General features: G+C 46.7%; 1 protein-coding gene across 1 annotated transcript; it reads right to left on the minus strand.

Annotated features, from left to right (window-relative positions):
• Positions 1-1,149: 1,149 nt before the first annotated feature.
• Positions 1,150-21,853, minus strand: TAF15 (TATA-box binding protein associated factor 15; the record flags this gene model as incomplete). Its single annotated transcript, XM_060259640.1, is given in 15 exon segments — positions 1,150-1,584; positions 4,498-4,585; positions 4,676-4,741; positions 4,744-4,762; positions 5,693-5,784; positions 7,886-7,984; positions 8,367-8,496; positions 8,792-8,901; positions 9,977-10,009; positions 10,625-10,659; positions 16,355-16,466; positions 17,873-18,255; positions 20,900-21,011; positions 21,098-21,188; positions 21,800-21,853. Coding segments are annotated over 15 exon segments (1,464 nt in total), but the record flags the coding sequence as incomplete, so codon positions are not given.

The raw sequence follows: 21,853 nt of genomic DNA on the forward strand, positions 1-21,853 counted from the left end.
GGAGGCTATTTAGAGAGGTGACTGAATAAAGCCGGCCCCTGCCCTCCCAACTGCTGGTATTCCAAGGCTGTCTCCCGTCCAAGCACTTGCCAGTCATACCTGCTTAGCTTCCGAGACTGGACTTGAGGTGATTTTTAAAGAAGGCTTAATGTGGCAAAAGCAGTTATGGACTGGAGCTGACTTTGTCAGGTGAATGAAAACTCATGCTTCTTCTCAGCAGTAGAGCTGGGAGCAGGGGAACAACCTTCCACCCAAAGTTGCTAGTCTGTCAACTGCAACAGAAGATAAAACCAAGCGGGCAGCCATGTTGGTCTGAAGCAGCTGAACAAAGCAGGAGTCAAGTGGCACCTTTAAGACCAACCAATTTTTTATTTAGAACGTAAGCTTTCGTGTGCTCTTAAGCACACTTCATCAGACGAGGAATCCGGCACAGTGAGCAAAGCCGTACATAGCTGAGCAGAGCCATACATAGCTGGGAGGCAGTGGCCCAGAATGCAACATGGTACAGATTTAAGAACCAATGACAGTGAAGTAAAATTATCTCGTAGGCCCCCCTCCCCCCCCAAGGGATTTCCATTTCAGCTCACATCTGACAAAGAGAGCTTTCATACTTGACAGCTCATGCCCTGAAAAAAATCTTAGGTCTTCAAGGTACTACTGGAATTGTAACTTGCCTTTCTCCCAACAGGGATCCAAAGCAGCTTACTTCATTCTCCTCTCCTCCATTTTATCCTCACAACAACCCTGAGAGGTAGGCTAGGCTGAGAGAGCGTGACTGGCCCAAGGCCACCCAGTAAACTTCCATGGCACAAATGGGGATTCAAATCCAGGTCTCCCAAACTGTGGCCCAACACTCATAACCACTACACCACACTGGCTCTTGTATCTGGTGAAAACGGGGGCGAAGGAAAATCAGCATGAATTCCAAGGGTCAGGGCTTTCCTGCCATGCACAGCCTCCTCTGTAACCAAGAGAATTATGCTGATATGAGAAAACTACAATTTACACAGTTGCATAATTCAGATTTTCTCGCTACTGAATTGCACTTGGCAGGCCCGTCCAAGCATGCCTCATTCTTGCTGTAGCAGAGACCAAGAGAAACAATGGGGAGGTCGCTAAATAAGAAAGGGAGGGAACCAAGCCAAAATGTCACAAATAAACAGCTTTTATTGTATTATAAAACACATCAGATTTTTGGCAAATATTTTACAATTTAATTCCATCTTTGAGGCTGTGGAAGAATTAAGGTGGGCAGGGGGGTGAAGTGGGGTATTGGAGCATTGTGTACTGGAGAGGAGAATGTTGGAAATTAAAGATGAAATTTCAATGGACTTGTGTTTTGTTTTTGTTTTTTTAAAAAAAGAAAAGTGAAAAAAGCCTCCGACCCCGTCCCTCCCATTAAAATAAAAGGCCATTTTCACATTTTTCATTCCACTATCCAGAAGAGGCCATAGGGTATAAAGCAGCAGGAGAAACCTGGCAAATTTCACCAACAAAAAAAAAAAAAGCCATTTGAGAGATGAAGGGGACATTCATGGCCGTTTCTAGTAGGGTCTGTTACGCTGATCGCTTCTGAAATCGTTCCTAGGAGAGAAAGAGAAGGATTTAAGTTTAATCACAAGTCTGCAAGCTGTAAGAATTCTGCCCCGGCTCCTAATGCAGTCTCATGTGATGTCTGCTTGCAGTAAGTTAGTCCCAAGTCCAGCTGCCAATCGCCACCTGGCTGGGGGTGCTAGGGAACCCACTAGAAAAAGCAAAGATCCAGAGGCCACAACCCTGGGAGAAAGGAAGGGGCTTGGTGTGGCTCTTAAGCTGCCAGCACTCAGTACTTTGGAAGAGCTTGTAATATTTCCCCCCAGTTTCTTGTCCCTCTCCTGAAATGGCAGAGGTTATAGCCATATACAGCTTTTGGACATGACTAATTTAGAAACTAGGAGCCCCGTGGAACAGAGTGATAAGCTGCAGTACTGCAGTCCCATCTCTGCTCACAATCTGAGTTCGATCCCGGCGGAAGCTGGGTTCAGGTAGCCGGCTCAAAGCAAAGCAAAGCAAATTTTATTTTTATATCCCGCCCTCCCCCGCCAGAAGGCGGGCTCAGGGCGGCTCACAGACATGACAAGCATGATTTGGTTAAAATAGACAGCAATAGTTTAAATAATACAATTACATGAATTAATAAAGTTTAAAAATATAAAAATAAGAGAATAGGAGATTAAAAGAGGTTGACTCAGCCTTCCATCCTTCTGGTGAAATGAGCACCCAGCTTGCTAGGGGTGAAAGTGTAGATGACTGGGGAAGGCAATGGCAAAAGTCTACCAAGAAAACGTCATGCTGTGACATCAACCCATGGGCCAGTAACGACTTGGTGCTTGCATAGGGGACTACTTTTACCTTTTTTATTTAAAAGCTAGAGCCAGAGGTTCCCCGTTTCAATGCCAAAGATAAATCACCACCAGAACTGAAACAAGCTATTTCTCCCCAACCGCCAGCAGAAAATCCTCCAGTTTTTAAAAAGCTACTTAGTTTTTTTTTTTTTGCTGCCTCAACTCCAAATACTGAAAGCCATCCTGTATTTTGAAAGGAACAGGACAGCATCCCAAAGGTGCTTAAGATCTGATGTGTCAACAAAGAGAATTCCATGGCCTCGGTTGCAGTTGGACCTGCCTTGACTTCCAAACTGGTTCAAGTCCTATTTCAAATGTCACAGCTTTCCAAAAATGCAAGCTACTCTATTGGCAATTGTCATAGCTTGTCAGCTGCCTCACAAAACAAATGAACAAACCACAACATCGCACGAGGTTCTTTGTAAGAAGTCACTCATGACCGTTTTTGTGGGGGGGGGGCATGTGCATGGCAAGAAGGAAGACCCTCTAATGATTATGTGCGTAACAGGAAGGTTTGTAGAAGGGTACAGAAAAACCAATTAACTTACAAACAAAACAGCACATGCTGAGCTACAACTGACTCTTCAGCAGGGGAACTGAGGACAACTTTAAAGAAAGCAGGGGTACACAAATGAACTCCAGTCTTAATAAAGTGCCCCTTTTGAAATACACGAGGTTGTACTAATTCTTCTTCACTGATGCATATAAGCAAACAATTATTGCTTTGGGGTATCTTCAGAAGGCCAGGGAGCCAGGGTCCCCTTCAGAGAACTGACATAAATAGCAATCTAGCAACTAGTTTCCATCAGAAGGCATCTCCACACAAGTGCACTGTAGCCTGGTAAGAAACCCCCCTCCCCCCATGATCTGGGCTGGAGAGTATCTCTGGTCAAATCCCATCTTCGCCACAAGCTCACTATGTGATCTTAGCCAAGGCCACTCTCTTCACCCTCAAGGTTTCACCTGCAACATACTGGCCAACAATGCAGGTCCTTTAGAAAGACTGCGACACAATCGTCCATGTGAAGCATTTGGAGAACTGAAACTTTAGTGCTACACAAATGCCAAGTACTAGTCTTCCAGAGGTATGTTTGATGATGTCATGCACCCCAGCAATTCCTGCTCCTACAGTTTATCACAGCAGTTGTCAACATGGGTGAGAGGTGTGGTGGACTTCACCTGAAGCAATTTTTTTCAGCTGAGTGTTAAAAGGGTGTAGATTATCTGTCCTGGAGACATATTTCGGCAAAGGCAATTTTTTAATTGGAGTGCCTCCAGATTGGCAAGCACGCAGCCAGGAGCAGACTCAGGCAGGGATATGTGGATAGCCTCCACAAAGGGCTCCAATCATCCTCAATGTAGACAGCGGGAATTTCCCATCCCATCCCAGCCAGAGAAGATGATGATGAAGATATTGGATTTATATCCCGCCATCCACTCTGAATCTCAATGTCTCAGAGCAGCTCACAATCTCCTTTCCCTTCCTGCCCCACAACAGACACCCTGTGAGTTGGGTGGGGCTGAGAGGGCTCTCACAGCAGCTGCCCTTTCATGGCAGAGTCTCAGAGCGGCCCACAATCTCCTTTCCCTTCCTGCCCCACAACAGACACCCTGTGAGTTGGGTGGGGCTGAGAGGGCTCTCACAGCAGCTGCCCTTTCATGGCAGAGTCTCAGAGCGGCCTACAATCTCCTTTCCCTTCCTCCCCCACAACAGACACCCTGTGAGATGGGTGGGGCTGGAGAGGGCTCTCACAGTAGCTGCCCTTTCAAGGACAACCTCTGCCAGAGCTATGGCTGACCCAAGGCCACTCCAGCAGGTGCAAGTGGAGCAATGGAGAATCAAACCCGGTTCTCCCAGATAAGAGTCCGCACGCTTAACCACTACACCAAACTGGCTCTCACCAAACTGGAGGCCAAATGGAAAGAGGCAGGGACTCCACTGGAGCAGATAATACCAACATGCAGCAGCCAGTCTCATTGATGCAAGAGGTCTTGACATTATTTAATTTTATCCTTGTGACTCATTGATAGCACTGACACGCAAGGGCACTCTAGCACACCGCTCTGGTGTCCCGTAGCGCATACTTCTATTGTTCTGAAATTCAGCATGTACCTTCCTCCCATTTTGCCACCAAAGCCGCCCCGGCCACCGCGCCCTCGGAACCCCCTGTCGCCTCCGAAGCCGCCTCTGCCACGGAAGTCTGCAAGAGAGGAATGCAAGAAGAGAAACATGGGGATGTAGGCTCAAGGCAGCAGTATCCACCTCAAGCACTGGTGGGTTATCTGCATACCTCCTCCTGAGGGACGAGAGTCTTCTGGCCTAGGCTCGTTACACTGATTGCAGGAATTCCGGCGGCAAAATTCATGTTACCGCAACCCTGAGAGAAAGGAGAATCCCCATTTTAACAACTGCTTTTGTGGGGAAGAGGAGGCTTGGCTACAAGGTCACTGCAAACCAGGTTTCTTGGAGGCTCGAAGCTCATAACTTCTAGCTAGCAGCCAAATGTGGCCTCTGCACAGATCAAAACATCGACATAGCGGGATCAAACTGGGCTACACGCAAGCCGAGAGAATACGAGGCTTGCAGAACGATCCAATTTGTTTTAAAACACTGGAGGCAGTCACCCTTTGCCAATATTAAGACTGATGTCCAGACATGCACAGGTATTGAAAGGATAATGCAGGTGGTGTTTCAGGTGTGTGGCTCAGCCATACATTGCTGTCACCAGAAAAGAGGTGGGGGAGAGAAGCATGAATCAGGGTGAGGACACCATCGGGTTGCTGGAGGATGGAGAAAAGGGGAGAGAGAGAGAAGAGACGGCAAGTAATGGGGAAGAAAGGCAGGAGATTCCAAACCAACTGGGCAGGAAGGAGGAGAAGCAGAGCTGAAGGCGGCTGGAGAGTGGGAGACATCAACGGCATGGGTTTTTCTCTCTCCCTTGGTCTTTGTGGGTCCTTCCTTGTTAATATATACTCTGATCTTTCCCTCTCCTTTTTTTTAGTTTCAGATTATTTTGTGAAGCGCTGCTGAGTCACGGAGAAGGGCTAATAAAATTAGGAGTCGTGGCACAACAGCAGACCACAGGCTTTGACTGCGGAAGAGCTTGGGGTCAATCCCTGGCACCTCCCATTAAAGGGGCAGGAGGTGGAAAAGGCTTCTTGGCGAGGGGACCCTGGAGGGCAGCTATCAGTGATGGCACACAGTACAGGCTAGATGAGCTCAGTGCAGGAAGCTGAACATATACTTCACACGCTCACCATGTCATGCACCACGTTATCGATTTCAAGGCGCCGTTAAGGAAAAGGACTTACGGATTCGGGCAAACCCAGTCTCCGCTCTTGGGTTCCCCGCCTCGGCCTTGGAAGCCCCCGCCTCTGCCAAATCCCCCTCCTCGCGAACCTGCAGGAACAATGGCAAAGTTAAAACAGGGCAGGGCAGCAGTACCACGAAGACTTGGAAGCACAATATGGTTAACCTCAGACTTGACAGGCCTCTGATCAGTCTCTCCCTAGATGACAGCTAGATCATCAGTTTATTTATGGACACGTGAACGGCCTCTCTGAACAAAGCAGCTCAACAGAACCTCTGTGACCAGGGGCAGTACATCTCTTGACCATAGGCTGGAGAAGACTACTACGGGGGACAGACTATCGCATCAAGCCCAGTATGTGAACTTCCTAAGGGTATCCGATTGGCCATTGTAGGAAACAGGGATGCTGGACTAAATAAGACCTTTGGTCTGATCCAGAGAAGTCTCTTGTACATACGATGTAAAAATTCTTTCATTTAGAACCAAACTTGTCCAAACTGATTCTCTCATCCTGCTCAGCCACTTTGTCAAAGCCTTGTTCCCACATCTTCTTTTCACATCCCACCTTCCTTCTCAGCAGCCATCTATCCTGTGGCTTTGGGGGGGGGCGGAGACAGAGAGAACTAACAAGTAAGGGCCTTCCTGCTGGCCTTGTTGCTTCCCCAGTTAGCCACCTGTCCATCAGCAGCAAGCCGACTCTGCAGGACAGGGAAGCAGGGAGAGTGAAGCTCTTTCCAATAGCCCGCTTTCACCAATTCATATTATTTCTCTGCAGCTGACTTCCCCATTAAAAAAGAAAGGCAGAAAGTCAATGTACATGATAAAGATGTTTGCCAGCATGGTATAGTGCAGGGGTGGCCAACGGTAGCTCTCCAGATGTTTTTTTTTTGCCTACAATTCCCATCAGCCCCAGCCAGCATGGCCAATGGCTGGGGCAGATGGGAGTTGTAGGCAAAAAACATCTGGAGAGCTACCATTGGCCACCGCTGGTATAGTGGTTAGAGAACCAGTCTGGGATCTATGAGACCCAGGGCTGAATCCCCACTCTGCCATGCAAACTTGCTGGGCTCACTTGGAGCAGTCGCGCATTCCCAGCCTAATCTATCTCACAGGATTGCTGTGAAGATAAAACCAAGAAGCGGAGAAGGTTGTAAGCTGCATTGAGTCTCCAAATAAATAAATAAAATAATTCTGCCTTTCACATCCCTTGGTCACAATTTATTTATGGCATTTGTTATGTTCTGCCTTTCTTCTTTTGTGGAACTCAAGATGGCACAAAACAGAGAGATTTGGAAGTCTCCTGTCCAGGAAATGACCAATTCCAACCCAGCTTCAGCAAATTGTATGGATCGCATAAGAACATAAGAGAAGCCATGCTGGATCAGGCCAATGGCCCATCATGTCCAACACTCTATGGCCCACAGTAGCCAAACCCCGGGTGCCATTAGGAGATCCACTGGCATGGTCCCTCCCCACTGTTGCCCCCCAGGCACCAAGAATACAGAGCATCACTGCCCCAGACATAGTGCTCCATCTATATTCTGTGGCTAACAGCCACTGATGGACCTCTGCTCCATATGTTTATCCTGCTTCTCAACCATCCACTGGGACCACTATCCTGTGCTCCAAGCGGCATCAATTGCAGCTGCTGTATCAGATTTAAAGAGGCGGACAAAGCATCCCACTGTGTTTTCCCCCAGGCTCTGAAGAGGTGCCCTTGACATTCATAGGTCAGTCGTTACCACCAGCTTCAATATACCCAAGAGATATCTGCACCCATGGGTTAGCAGTCAGGAAGGCCCCCACACTGCTGGCATTCTGCAAACTAATAGTTCAGGAGGGCAGTTTCATAAAGCCAACAGCGCTGATATTATGATGCAACATTTCAATAAGGTGTTTTAATAAAGGGAACGGGATATACACTAATATATATTATATACATTATGTTTGCCACATATATTATCTTGCTTTCACCACACTGGGTTCTACCCAAGTAATTACAATTTGCAGCACTGTTAATCCTTATGTTTTGTTTTCAGATTTCTATTATTCTGTTCCTGTTATTTAACTTATCAGGTATTTTATTCTGTCAATTGCACCAGCTTGCATTCTGTATTCTGCCCTTTGTCTTAATGAAAAAGGAGGACTATAAAAATAATGTTAATGCATAAGCAGATTATTTGTTGCTACCTCGGCGTCCACCGCCTCCTCCTCCTCCACCTCCTCGCATGAATTCAGGCCGTCTTGTTGCAAAAGAAACTCTGATAACACTGCCATTGAACTCTTTTCCTGGAGGAAGAAAAAAGGGAAACCCTCGGTGGGTCTGAAAGCAATTTTAATAATGGAAAAGAGGCCTGGAACTCTATTAAGAAAGGCAATCATGAGAGCCCACAGAACTGGGCACTGTGGGCTCCCCCACTTGCAAAACATCTAGGCAAAGTACATATTTGGGTAGGAGAAGCAGGGAGAAACAAGACGCTGGGCAAAAAGGAAAAGGCCTCCCTTGAACTCAAGTCTCCCAGCTAAGCTTTCTGGCTCCACAGAGGAAAACCACCACAAACCCTATGACAGCAGTTAATTAATACTGGGAATCACCTAACCATTTTTATTAGCTGTCAGAAGAGGAAAACAGTGTGGTCTTGGCTAATGTACAGAAAAGGGTCAGCCTTACCATCAAACCAGTCAATTGCTGCTTTAGCAGAAGGAGGATCGTCAAAAGACACTGTTGCTTCCCCCTTTGGCTTGCCAGTATCTTTGTCTGTGTAGAGGTTTATCATAAGCTTGCCTGTCTTTTTATTAGTCTGCGAAAGGAGGACGGGAAGAGGTACACAGAGGTAAATGGCATTTTCTGGCTTTTGGTGCTTGTTCTCTCTATTCATCACAGAAACCTACAAGAACTGCACCACTTCTTCAAAGAAAATGCTGGAATAAATGGTCACTTTTTAAGGTACCACTGGATTCTAGTTTTATTTTGCTAAAATAGACTGATATGGCTACTCCTCTGGAATTTAAATTTCTACCCAGCAGCTCCCCCTCACCTTAGCTTCATTATTTGCCACTCCCAAACCCTTCTTAAATTTTTAATGCTTCACACACCTTTATAACACCTATTTGCTTGAAATACTCAGCCACTTGTTCCGTTGAAACGTCATCTCCGAGTCCTTGTACAAAGATGGTGTTGTTGTCAGAGTTATCAGATTCCGAATCTAGATTAAGGGGGGGGGGGGGGGAGAGAGAGAAGTTATTTTAAAATCGAAACAGCATTTTGGGGGGGGGGGGGGGTTAGCCAAAATGTTCTGTTTCATGATGCCTGGAATGAAAGCACAACCGCTGTTTCATATGTAAAATCAGAAAACTCTGCAACTCCCTGTTGCGGGCAGCTGTGAATACGCACTGGAAAGCAGAGCTGTATTGATACAGGACAGCAGCCTTTGATCCCAGCAGAATTCAAAAGCCCATTCTTAGAGAGAAGACATAAAGCAGTACCGAGAAAGATCTGTATTTACTTTCCAGCATCTAGTACCCAAGAGGTATACTGCCTCTGCACAGGGAAGTTTCTTTCTTAATCAGAGCTAACAACCATCATCGACTTGTCATTGAGCATGTCTAATTCCACTTTTAACCACCCAAACTGCCATACATTGTGGCAGCATATAACACAACACACTGACTCTGTACTGTGTGATGAAGTACTTTCTTCCATCTATCCTGAACCTACTGAATGATGCCCACTCCACCCCATCCCCTAGTTCTATTATTATAAAGTACATTCCCTGATTTAAGCCAAAGAAGAGAACCAATGACTATAAATATCTCTCTGTGTGGACATGCTTTGCATTTGACAGAATACAAGACAATAGGTCCCCACCTTAAGCTTTGCTGAAAAGATGCAATGAGAGAGACAGTCTCATGCAGGCGTTCAGAGAGGTGGCTCCAAGCATGCAAGGCAACAAGGAAGGAAGGAAACAGGAGACCACAGGACAGCCAAGCGTGGTAGAATAAAAGTTGCAAGCAGGGACGTAATCAGGATACTAGTACAGGGAGGTAAGAAGGGGTGAGGCCATGGAGGAGAAGAGTTTTTGTGTTAGGGGAGGAGATAACAAGAAACCAACGGAGAAAGGGACCAGACACGGTCTGAACAACAAGAGAAATGAATGACGTTGGTGGTGGAGTACTGAGCAGAGGCGAAAGGAGACCAAAGACTGGCAAAGAGGAGGCCAGAGAGGTGGCATTTGCAGTAGCCAAGGCAAGAAAAACTGATCAGGCTGTTCTTTTGCTTACCAGCATCTGACTTTGGACCATAATCCCTTTGACCTGAAGAAGGGAGTCAAAAAGAGAAAGCAAAGGGTAATTGAACAAATCCAGAAGCCACACAAAAGTCTTTTTTCATCAACATTACTTGAGGGTGAAAGAAAGACAAGGGGGTGGGAAAGATATGCAACAATCAGAAAACCAAAACAAGATTTAGAAGACCATTGCGATTAAAAAAAAAAAAATCATCTGACAGAAGGTGTCAACAGTCTTTCACGTTTGCAGACTGCAGTCAGGTTTACACTGGCGGTCATCTTGCAAGGGCAGGCTAGCCACGGACAGCAAGAACACTCTAGCTGGTATGCAGTGCCTGGAGGATGTCTGCATATGCCCACCCAGTGGCAAACAAGAGTTAGGACAAAAAAACAAACAAACATTTTTCATGCAGCTGAACAAAAATGAAAACAAAAAGGTACATAAAGTCCAAATCCTTGTTTCAAAAACAACCCACCCTTGGCCAAGAGGGGTAAACAAAACAAACAAAACATTTTTAACACACCATAACATGGCATTTGGTGGCTTTTTAAAAGATTTCTTTTTAATATAGAGAATTTCCACTGAGGGAGGTTTGAGCTGGGTTTTTTTTTTTCATTTTGTTTCAAAATGCTTGGCACTTACCACCAAAATTTTTGGAGCCCCCTCGGTCACCACCACTGCAGAGGAAAAATTGAAGAAGTGATTTCTTCCTTGAGTCTCTACAAGCCGAGCCCAGTGGCTCGAAAGCGACAATTTCGAAAGCTACTGTTGCTAAGAACCATCAAATGCTCCTGAGTTCTGGTCCAGTGATAACTCGAGCCAACAGCTCCTTCCCAGGGGAGACTTCTTGGTCTCATCAGTCAAATAAAGGAAGCTATGCAGTGTGCACAAGTATCCCCACCTCTCCTCCAGACCCTGCCATCCTTTACAAACAAACTCAGGCCCTGGATGCATGCAAGAAGTATGCATGAAGGCTGGGAGTCACCAGGTTGGACCCAGTGCTTCTGCCTATACAAAAAGTTGGTAGAAAGGTTTTTGTTTCTCTTACCCTTCCATTACAGCCCCAAGAAAAGTTGCTGCTGAAGGTTAGGGAGCCCCCAGAACAGGAGGGATGTGGTATAGGAAGAGGATGCAACCAAAATGGGCCACCTGCCACATGCTGTTTATTTGTTATGACTAATTTACACAACTTCAAGGGCGAGGGGAAATATATACATATGCCCTAGTCAACACAGAACTGTTCTCCAAAGTAGCTTTTCTGAACCAGCACCTGCACATGCTACACGAGAAGTGTCCACACTAAGTACATTTAAAAATAATGCTGCTTTTGTTCTTCGTACAAAGTTAACAGACTCCTCAGGTCACTTACTGCTGATCAGTTTCAAGAGTTCCCCCTTTGACTTTTCTATCTACAAGAGCATCTGCATTGTGCTGGATATTGCAATATAATGTCTTTCTAACAACATGCAAGAATTCCTAAAAATACATACCCAGGAGATTTGCTTTTGATGATGGGTGAAGGTGTTTTCAAGTTAAGTGACTACAACTGAGCATACGCTCATTCTTCTAAAGTCAAAAAATTACATACTTTGGGATGCTTTGTGAGGTGAAAGACTGAAATTCAAGCCGCTCCCTATAGTTTTGTGATCCGGTTTTCAGGAGATTTGATTTCCCAAGTTTATGGAGACAACAGCCTTATTCTAACCTCCCTTAAGAATGCTGACTATGAATAAATAAATGCGATCGTTAATGTTTGGTGTAGTGGTTAAGTGTGTGGACTCTTATCTGGGAGAACCGTATTTGATTCCCCACTCCTCCACTTGCAGCTGCTGGAAGAAGATGATGATATTGGATTTATATCCTGCCCTCCACTCTGAAGAGTCTCAGAGCGGCTCACAATCTCCTTTACCTTCCTCCCCCACAACAGACACCCTGTGAGGTGGGTGGGGCTGAGACGGCTCTCACAGCAGCTGCCCTTTCAAGGACAACCTCTGCCAGAGCTACGGCTGACCCAAGGCCATCCCAGCAGATGCAAGTGGAGGAGTGGGGAATCAAATCCGGTTCTCCCAGATAAGAGTCCGCACACTTAACCACTACACCAAAATGGCTCTCTACACCAAACTGGAATGGCCTTGGGTCAGCCGTAGCTCTCACAGGAGTTGTCCTTGAAAGGGCAGCTTCTGAGAGAGCCCTCTCAGCCCCACCCACCTCACAGGGTGTCTGTTGTGGGGGAAGAAGATAAAGGAGATTGTAAGCCACTCTGAGTCTCTGTTTCAGAGAGAAGGGTGGGGTATAAATCTGCATTCTTCTTAAGAACTAGAAAAATGCAACAATGTTTTAATCACTAACCCTTTCCATTCATTTCCCTGGTACATTGGGACAGACAAGAGCAGAAAAGACTAATTGTGGTCACCAGCAAATTAATCTCTGACTTCAGGGTTCTTCCCCTCCCCCCCCCCCCCCAAAAAAAATGATTTTTATTTTTTGAGCAGCAATCTTTAATGCTTCCTCTAATATGTATTTCAGGCTAGATGTACCCACAAAGCAGTAGATCCAACAAAGAGGCAGGCTAGGGATCACACACAGGACTGCCTTTTCAGTGCACGAAGAATGACAAGCATGAGTTTTCAGTCTGAGACTTTTCAAAATGGACTTCAGATTTTCAAATACGGTACAAGCAAGTCCAGATGCCATGAACCGCAGCTCATAAATGCTAACGTTTCTCAGTGACAGGGAACAAGATGCAGTCTAAAAAGAGCCCGGTCATTCGCTGGGCATAAGAAGTTTAAATTTAGAGTTAGTGACACACACCAAGAACTGTGCCACGCTGCAAAATTACTATTTTAATCCTCATGGCCTACTAGCCTAAACTATGCCCCCTCCCCCTGAACGTGTACACCTCCTCCCACACCCCAAGTAAGCTACAAAACTGTCGCTTCTCTTTAGTCTGCTTGCATTTTGCCATCCCCATGAACGGTTTCTTCTATCTGCTTAGAGCAACCCCAAAAAGACAATAAGGCTCCCACATAGCCTCACAGAACATTTTTGACTGATAAGTCCCAAGGAGAGATAGCAAGTCCTCCCTCCAGCAGCATGGCTGGGACCAGCTCACAAACTGTGGTGGCTGCCTACAACGGCTTGCGTTGCGCACTGTATTGCTGCTGTGCGTTCTGTACTCTTCTTTCTATGGCCTTCTGTAACGGGATTTTCCTCTCTAGGAAAAAGGAATCTCAAGGACTAGCACTCCTCCTGTGGAGCTCCACAACCCCTCCCAAGCCTCATTTCCCAGGAACGCCTCACTGAAACCCAGGACTGCTCAGAGAAGCCCTATTTCCCAGGGGTTTTTTTTTAAGAAAGTAAGAGAAGCCATGTTGGATCAGACCAATGGCCCATTCAGTCCAACATGCTGTGTCACACAGTGGCCAAAAAACCAGGCACCATCAGGAGGTCCACCAGTGGGGCCAGGACACTAGAAGCCCTCCCACTGTTGCTCCCTCTACCAAGCACCAAGAATACAGAGCATCACTTGCCCCAGACAGAGAGTTCCATCAATATGCTGCGGCTAACAGCCACTGATGGACCTCTGCTCCATATGCTTATCCAAGCCCCTCTTGAATCTGTCTATGCTGGCAGCCGTCACCACCTCCTGTGGCAGTGAATTCCAAACTTCAATTTATGAAGCCACCTTATTTCGAAAGCCAGATCTCACCGCTCAACCGAGTCCAGCATTGATTGTTTCAGAGGGCAGACGTGTTCGTCTGCAATAGAGCAGCTAGATTCAAGTCCACTAGCACCTTAGAAACCAACAAGATTTTGGAGGTATACACTTCCAAGAGTCAAAGCTCTCTTCATCCCACAGAGCCCTGTCATGATCTGGCTTTGACTTTCAAAAGCTGGTACCTCCAAGATCTTGTTGGCTACTAAAGCACTACTAGACTCAAATCCTGTGAGCTCAGTGTTGTTGTGTGCTGACTGGCAGTGACCCACAAGGAAGAGGGCTGTTTCCCAGCCCTGGTGCCAGAGGTCCATATTCAACATTCTACACGGAAGGCCTTTCCTCTGCACCACTGAGATATGGGTCCTCCTCAGCTCAATAAAGGGAATTCAAGCTTACATCTAGAAAACCAGTCAAGCAAGGGCCTAAGCTGCAGGGAAATAACTTGATGGGTAAACAAGTGAAAGAGATCCATAAATAAGGCAAAAGTAAAAAGTGAAGCTGGGCTGCGGTCTGGCTGGGGTCTGCCTGAAGGAATGCCTGGGATCACTTGCCTCATTTCCCACAAAGGCCTGTTCCCCTGACCTGTAAATTAACACATAAGCATCTCTTTATGACATCCCACAAGACCATTTGTGAGTCAAAATGATTTTCCAGTGAACAACTGCTTTTTGTTTAGCATCTGGGGCTGAGAAGTCAACAGAGCTTCCATTTGACACAGGTTCCCTTTAACATTCTCGTCACTCCATCTCAACCCCCACCCCCACAATTTTTCACTGGACAAGTTAACTGGCTCCACATTCTGATAGACACATGGACAGATAGCTGATTCAAAAGCATCTGTAATAGATGCAGGCAGAAGTGCAGTAACAAATTCAAGCTTCTGACACCAAGCCCTCTTTCCTGAATTCTTCAATGGGCATGTAGGACAGTCCAACCTCAGCATGTGGATCCAGCATGGTCCAAGGAGACCCAGCATTCTAACCTATTTAGAAGAGCGGCCTCCACTCCTAAATCAGCAAGACAGCATTTAATCCTTCCAGCTCTGGAAAGACAAAGACAACTCCCCACCACGAACCCTAAGGGCTTCCACTTTCCCTCCCACCTTCAAACCCATTTGCTTAAACTTTACAAAGACTGTTGCTAGAGCTGTGAATAGGAGCAGTGCTGTATTTCACGTTGCCAGGCAACGAAAGCTTTCGCCAGACTCTGAGCTGGGAAATCAGAAAGCTCAATTCCCATCAGAACAGAGCACCTTCTTGAATCCAGCCTGGTCATAAGCATCTCTCGAGACCAGAATACACCTGACACCACACTCTTTGCCTTCTATTCAGCTACCAGGATCAAGCATGCTCCTTTCTAAGCAAAGTTAGAACATCTTCTCCTTTAACCCCCTCACATCTCACAATACACTTTAATGATGAAGAAAAAATTCCAGCGCATCCATGTTAAGGGGATCTCAACACTCAGTAAGAAAGAAAGTTTGTTTTCCGACGTTGCTTGAAATTACCAGGAATGAAAAGCTACTTGGTTGTCATGCAGCAGCTTAAGAGAATCTGCCAGATGCTCAAGCCAAACCTGACCTGAGACAAAAGACCCTCCTCTCAGCCTCAGACGAACATCTAAACTACTGGGATAATTATGCTGGCTCACCTTACAGGACTGTCGTTAACAATAAAGGAGAACGTGAAGCGCTCTGAACACTGAAAATGCTACAGAAATGCTAAGTACCATGTGATTACAAAAGCGTTTTTTAAGGCACGAGGCTGAAGCTTGTCTGCTGAATTCCAACGACTGCTTAAGGCAAGCAGTTTCACAGCATTGTATCAACCAGTACAGTGTACAGGTTGGAGGGCTGGACTAGTGTCAAGGCCACGGGGGCAGAGCTCGGTGAAAAGCTGGCTGTGCAAGTCCCTGCCTGTTCAGGGGGAAAAATGATAACCTGCTTGTTTTGTCAAGGGGATGAGCCACGACTATAACTTGTACTTGGCATATTAATGAATAGGAGGATCCCAGGAGTCCTTCAGTGAAAGCATGACCAGGTCTGATGCCTACAAATTAAACTAGGCACTAGATTTGTTCCCCTAAAACAGGAGTCCCCAACCACCGGTCCATGGATCAGTGCCGGTCCATGGCCTGCTAGCAACCGGTCCATGGAGCAAGGCAGAGGTGCTGCACCACCCCCACCTGCCTGGGATCCGGGCAGACGAAAGAGGCAGCATGGCCTAACTCAGATGACTGGCGGGTGTCTTGAAATGGGAAGGGGAGGCAGACTGGCTTTCTGCTGCCTGGCCACCTAGTGGGGAGGTGGCAGAAAAAGCCCCAGGCTCCCCCCATTTAAAGACCACCATGGCAGGCACCATGGCACCCCCCCCATACCGGTCCATGGAAAAATTGTCTTCCATGAAACCAGTCCTTGGTGCCAAAAAGTTTGGGGGCCAACTGCCCTAAAACACTACTTTGCTGTAACAAAGAATGCTGCATTCCCAGCCTGTGTTCTCCAGAAGAGAGAATGAGAAAGCAATAATGATAACATTAAATACCTTCAGATTTGAACTCTTGAGTCAAAACAGCTTTCAAGCATCCATAGCACGGAGACCATACCAGCTAGGCAACTGTACGTCATAATCTGCAAGTACTAGGAGTTAAACTCTTACCTCATCCCAGACATTGGACCTCTGCTGTCAGAATCGAACCTGCTTCCACCTCCTCGTGGCCCACCATGACCTCTGTTGTCTTCTCCATACCTGCTCTTTTCACGGCGATCATCTGCAGAATTACAAAGCAATTACTCTCGGGTGGACACAAATAGACCCCCTCATTTACATGAAACATGCTATGCTATATCTGTATTCTGGTAGGCACCTGATAAAATAAACAACGTCATTCTACTACCCAACCCCCTTTTGGCTTTATAGCTAATTTACAGGTTAGATCCAATTAGCTTTTCAACAGCTGAAAAAGAGAGTGTGTTTGTGCACCAAAAGGACTATGCTGGGGACCATGGGACCTGCCAGCACAAAAACCATGAGAGATCACAGTAAAGAGATGAGATTAGTGATTTTAAAAGTTGCTGATCTTCACTGTGCTGCTCTTTGTTGGTGCTTTTAGATCCTCTGAACTGTAAGTTTTTCTTTTCCTGCTTTCTTGTCATATCTTTATCTACAACTCTCTCAAATGCCTTTCAACAAAAATACAGATCAGAAATCTCCCAAACGAATAAGGGAAGTGGGCCTGGCACGTGCTTTATCACATTTAAGCACCAGGAGAAATCTGTTTAGCTGCTTTACTCTGTTATTAGTTAACATTCCGCCTGAATATACTACTTCTTTTATAGGCCATTTCTATTACTAGCTCTGTTTACACTACCTTAAGCTACTTTTCCTGTTTCCAACCCCCAGAGTACTGTTTCAGTACAGGGAAGATTTTTTAATAAAAGGAAATCTGTAATACATAAATAGAAGCCCTTACCAAAACTAGCAAGGTCTAGCTGCAAAACAAATCCCTGTCCTCCAGTACTCAGTGTTACAGCACTGCACAAAGACGATGACTAAAGATTTATACCCACTCTTCTCTCTGAATCAGAGTCTCAGAGAGGCTTACAATCTCCTTTACTTTCTTCCCCCACAACAGAGGTGGGTGGGTGAGGATAAGAGAGTTGGTGGGGCTGAGAGTGTGAGGTGGGTGGGGCTGAGAGAGCTCTCACAGAAGCTGCCCTTTCAAGGACAAATCCTATGAGAGTCATGAGAGCCCAAGGACATTCCAGCAGGTGCATGTGAAGGAGTGGGGAATCAATTCCAGCAGGCACATGTGGTGGAGTGGGGTTCTCCCAGATAAGAGTCCTCACACTTAACCACTACACCACACTGGCTCCCAGATGTGATGAGAACAAGGAGGCGGAAATCGTTCTCTCCCAGTGTTGCTATCCAAGTAGTGCATTGATTTAGACAGACTCAGAAGAGCATCACTCTGCTTAGGATTGCACTGAAGAGCCCTTAACTAGAAACACCAGTAAATGAACCTGGAGCTTCATGCAATGAACAAAGTCTCCCATCCCCAAAAGTCAGGTGATGGTTTTACAGACAACCCCACCCCCATGTTTATAAATGTAAGCACTATTAGCAACGCTCATATTTACTTCTGTTAACTATCTCTGAGCCCCGAAGTCCACCCACCCTGCATGTTCTGTCCGTAACTTTCCTTCTGCTGCATCTGGTAGGATGGCTGGTTCTGACCATATGATCCTTGTTGCTGGCCATAGCTTGACTTCTGGCCATAAGAGCCTGGCTGCTGGCCATAGCCCTGCTGCTGCTGGTCACAGGAGTCTCGGTTTTGGCTGTAGCCTGACTGCTGGTCATATGAGCTCTGCTGCTGTCCCTGCTGGCCATAGCTGGATTGCTGGTCAAGCGGCTTTTGCTGCTGGCTGTAACCCGACTGTTGGTCGTAGGACCCTTGCTGCTGACCAAAACCTGAAGGCTGGTCATACGAACTTTGTTGTTGCCCGTATGAACCTGGTTGTTGCCCGTAGCTGGGCTTCTGGTCGTACGAAGGCCTCCCGCTGAAACAAAAGAGAAGTATCACTGCACATCGTTTAGTCTCTAGGTCAAAAGCATGCACCAAAACTCAAAGTGGCAGCATCTGAGATCCCTCAGTAAACCTGATCCCCAGGAGAAGACAAGCCCTGCCCGCTACAGAAGAGCAGCTTCTTTGTTCCGAAGGGCTCTGCTCCTCAGTACATTTGGGAAGAGGGCAAAAGAAGAAGAGCTATATGATGACAGAAAGTTGCTTGATGCAAACCATTGCTCTATCAAACTCAGTACTAACTGCTCTAACTGGCACAGCTCTCCAGTCTCAGGATCCTCCTCAATGCCTGCTACTCAAGATCTTTTAAACAAAAATACCAGGGACTGCAACTGGGGTCTTTTACATGCAAACGATGCCTCCAGTGCTGACCTATAACCCCTCTCCCTTCTCCTAGCCTTGTCAAGAAGAAAAGTAGAAGAGAACAACAGTGGCTGCAACGTCTAGAGAGTTCAGAGAAGAAGGGCTAAACGTGAGAACGCGATTGTCTGCATTTGATCTTATGTAAAAATAGATTCTGAATGGTTGACAGGCGATCTATGTAGTCAGCAAGCAAACATTTTGGTTTGATCAGGATACCCAGTGTTATGACTCAAAAAGGCAACTGCCCCTCTTCAATTATCACTGGAGTTCTCCGCATGAATGCACACTGCCTTAGACTGAACAAGAACACTGCTCCATAAAGGTCAGTATTGCCTCTTCAGATCCGCAGCAGCTCTCTACAGACTCTAGGTAGGGTCATCTTTCACATCTTCTGCTACCGAATCCTTAAGTGGGGGTGCCAGGAATTGAACATGGGACCTTTTGCACGCAAAGCAGATGCTCTACCACCAAGCCACAGGCCATCCCCTCAAAGACAGTTCAAGGACATGCTTTTCGAGTACTTGTGAGCCTCTGGTATAGTGAGATTTCAGGTTCTTAAATTATCTGAGCGCAGATCCAAAATATCAGCTCAAATAATGGGAACATACAAAATCCCACTGTTTTAGAATCTTCTTTCCTTCTCAGATGCATTGTTCTCTAAACCTTCAAAAACGACCCAGGAAGCCCAACTATACTAAATCAGACAATATACTACTCCAGCTCTTGATGCAGCTGGCAAAGAGCTAAAGGAGGGGGAAACACTGGAAACATAACAGCTGGCCCAGAGACAGAACAAATATGAAAAGTCTATTAAATGGAAGATGGTGTTAAAAAGGAAACTAGGAGCTCTGAGGCCACAACTCACTGAAGGCACAGGAGGAAGAGCCCCTGTCCAAAGGGAACATACATCCAGCAGCTAAACCACCACCGAAAGTACTCTGTACAGTGCAATCCTAAGAAAATTTTCCAGGGAGTAAGCCCTATTGAATAGACCCAACTGGGATCCTGACTTGAACAGCCCAGGCTAGCCTGATCTTGGTTAGATCTCAGAAGGTAAGTAGGATCAGCCCTGCCTGGTGAGTACTTGGATGGAAGACCGCCAAGGAAGTTCAGGGTTGCTATGCAGAGGCAGGCAATGACAAACCAACTCTGTCTCGTCTTGAAATCCCTATGGAGTTGCCATAATACGACTGCAACTTGATGGTACTTTCTGCCACCAGGATTCTAAGTAGACCTGCTTGGGAATGCTGTCATCGTTGGGCTAACACAGTGGCCCCCAACCTTTTTGGCACCAGGGACCGGTTTTGTGGAAGACAATTTTCCCACGAACCAGCAGGGGTGCTGGGGTTTTTGCTGCCCCAGGCTGCCCCCACACCCATCCCTGCCTCCCATGGGGGTCATTAAATGAGGGATAGGTGAAGGTCACTGCCATGCTGCCCCTTCTGCTCGCCCAGGACCCGGGTGAATGAAAGAGGAAGTGGTTCGGAGTGAGGCTGCGCTGCCTTTTGTGTCCGCCTGGAAGAAAGGGGTGGTGTGGTGCTTCTGCCTCACTCCGCAGCTCAGTTGCTAACAGGTCATGGCCTGGTACTGGTCCATGTTCTGGGGGTTGGGGACCCCTGGTCTAATAGGTTACATGAGAGTTATGCCCTACAGAAAGGTGCAGTATTATTTACACCATGCATAATTCGCTACCACCAATTGTGGCAAGGGGCACCAACTTAGACAAAGACACCCACTGTTTGAACTGTTAGCCATGATGGCTAACTGGACCCACCCCTCATTCCCACACATCCAAAGTGTACCTCTGAAAGCCAGCTGCTGGGAAACAACAGGGAAGTCTGCAGACTTTTGCCCAGCTTGTGGGATTCTTGAAGACACCAGAAGGGCACTGTGGGAAATAGGCTACAATGGTTGGATCTAAGATCAGATCCAGCAGGGCTTTTATGTTCTCAACATGAAGTGAAAATGTTAACAGGAGACCCTGCAAGAGGCAGGAAGGAGTTGTCAAGGGGGAAGGATCTCCTGACTCCATCCAAAAGAGATGAGAAACAAACACTGTGGATATATGGCAACCTCCCTTCCATCTTTCAAAGGTCTGGGTGGGCCTGGAGGGCACAGAGGGGTGTGAAAAACATACTATCCCTATCCCCTTTTCAGACACAAGACTCAAGCAAGCAAAGAAGAAGGCTTTACAGCAGCTGGAGTATGTTTGCTGTTACCTTAGCTGCATACTCATCCGTTTCAGACTGGGCCCTTACCCTCCTGATGAATCTTTCTGTTGCCCCTGACTGCCGTAGGACTCTTGGCCGTAGGAGCTCTGGTTCTGATTTTCATAACCGCCATAACCTTGCTGGCCACTTTGCCCATAACCTGAAGAGCCAACAGGGAACGCTTTCAGTAAAACAGGCGCATCTGAATGGTGCACATGTGCAGAAATGTCAGCATGCTTATCAAACCTGTCTGAGTTTGTCCGTAGTTGCCTTGATAGCTTCCGTACCCTTGCCCATATGAGGAACTCTCCCCACTCTGCTCGTAGCCAGGGTAACCCTGTAATTGACAGCAAGACAGCAAAGGAGAGATAAGGCCCCGTGGCTGCACTGTCACAGAAAGGTGGCCTCAATTGGCTGGAGGGACCAGAACTGCAGAACAGCTAAGTGCTAACTGTGTTTAGGGATAAGTGGAGCCACTTATACACCTCTCAGTGAGAGTCTGGCCTGTTCCCAACACCTGTCTTCCAATTAGTCACCATGTCTGACAGCTGTCAAGATGCCTGCTTTGCGAATGCACACAACGTGAGACCTGACTTTCAGTATGACTGTGTTCAATGCTGGCTAGTTCTCTTAGGGCCAAGCCATGATAATACCGGGGGATGTGCAGCCACCATGGCAGCCATACAAGAGTAATCCATGCTTATTTTGCAAATTCAGTTTCTAAACTGGCAATCAGCCCTTCAACCACTGCATCCTTCCTCCTGATCAACAGCAAGGAGCTCTCTTAGGCCAGTGCCCAACTGTCCCCCTGCAAACCTCCTAAGAGAAGCTAAGAAGGAGGTACAAAAACGTATCCAGCTCTTGGCAACAAAACCCTTTCTGCCAGTAAGAGCACAGGGCTGCTTTGCAGCTTTAAAGAAACAGCACAACGCTGCTCAGTCTGCCTACCTGTGGCGGTTGTCCAAAGTTCTGATTTCCTTGATTGCCATACCCATAGCTGCA

The sequence above is a fragment of the Heteronotia binoei genome, chromosome 18 (genome assembly GCF_032191835.1).
Source record: "Heteronotia binoei isolate CCM8104 ecotype False Entrance Well chromosome 18, APGP_CSIRO_Hbin_v1, whole genome shotgun sequence".
Lineage (NCBI taxonomy): Eukaryota > Metazoa > Chordata > Lepidosauria > Squamata > Gekkonidae > Heteronotia > Heteronotia binoei.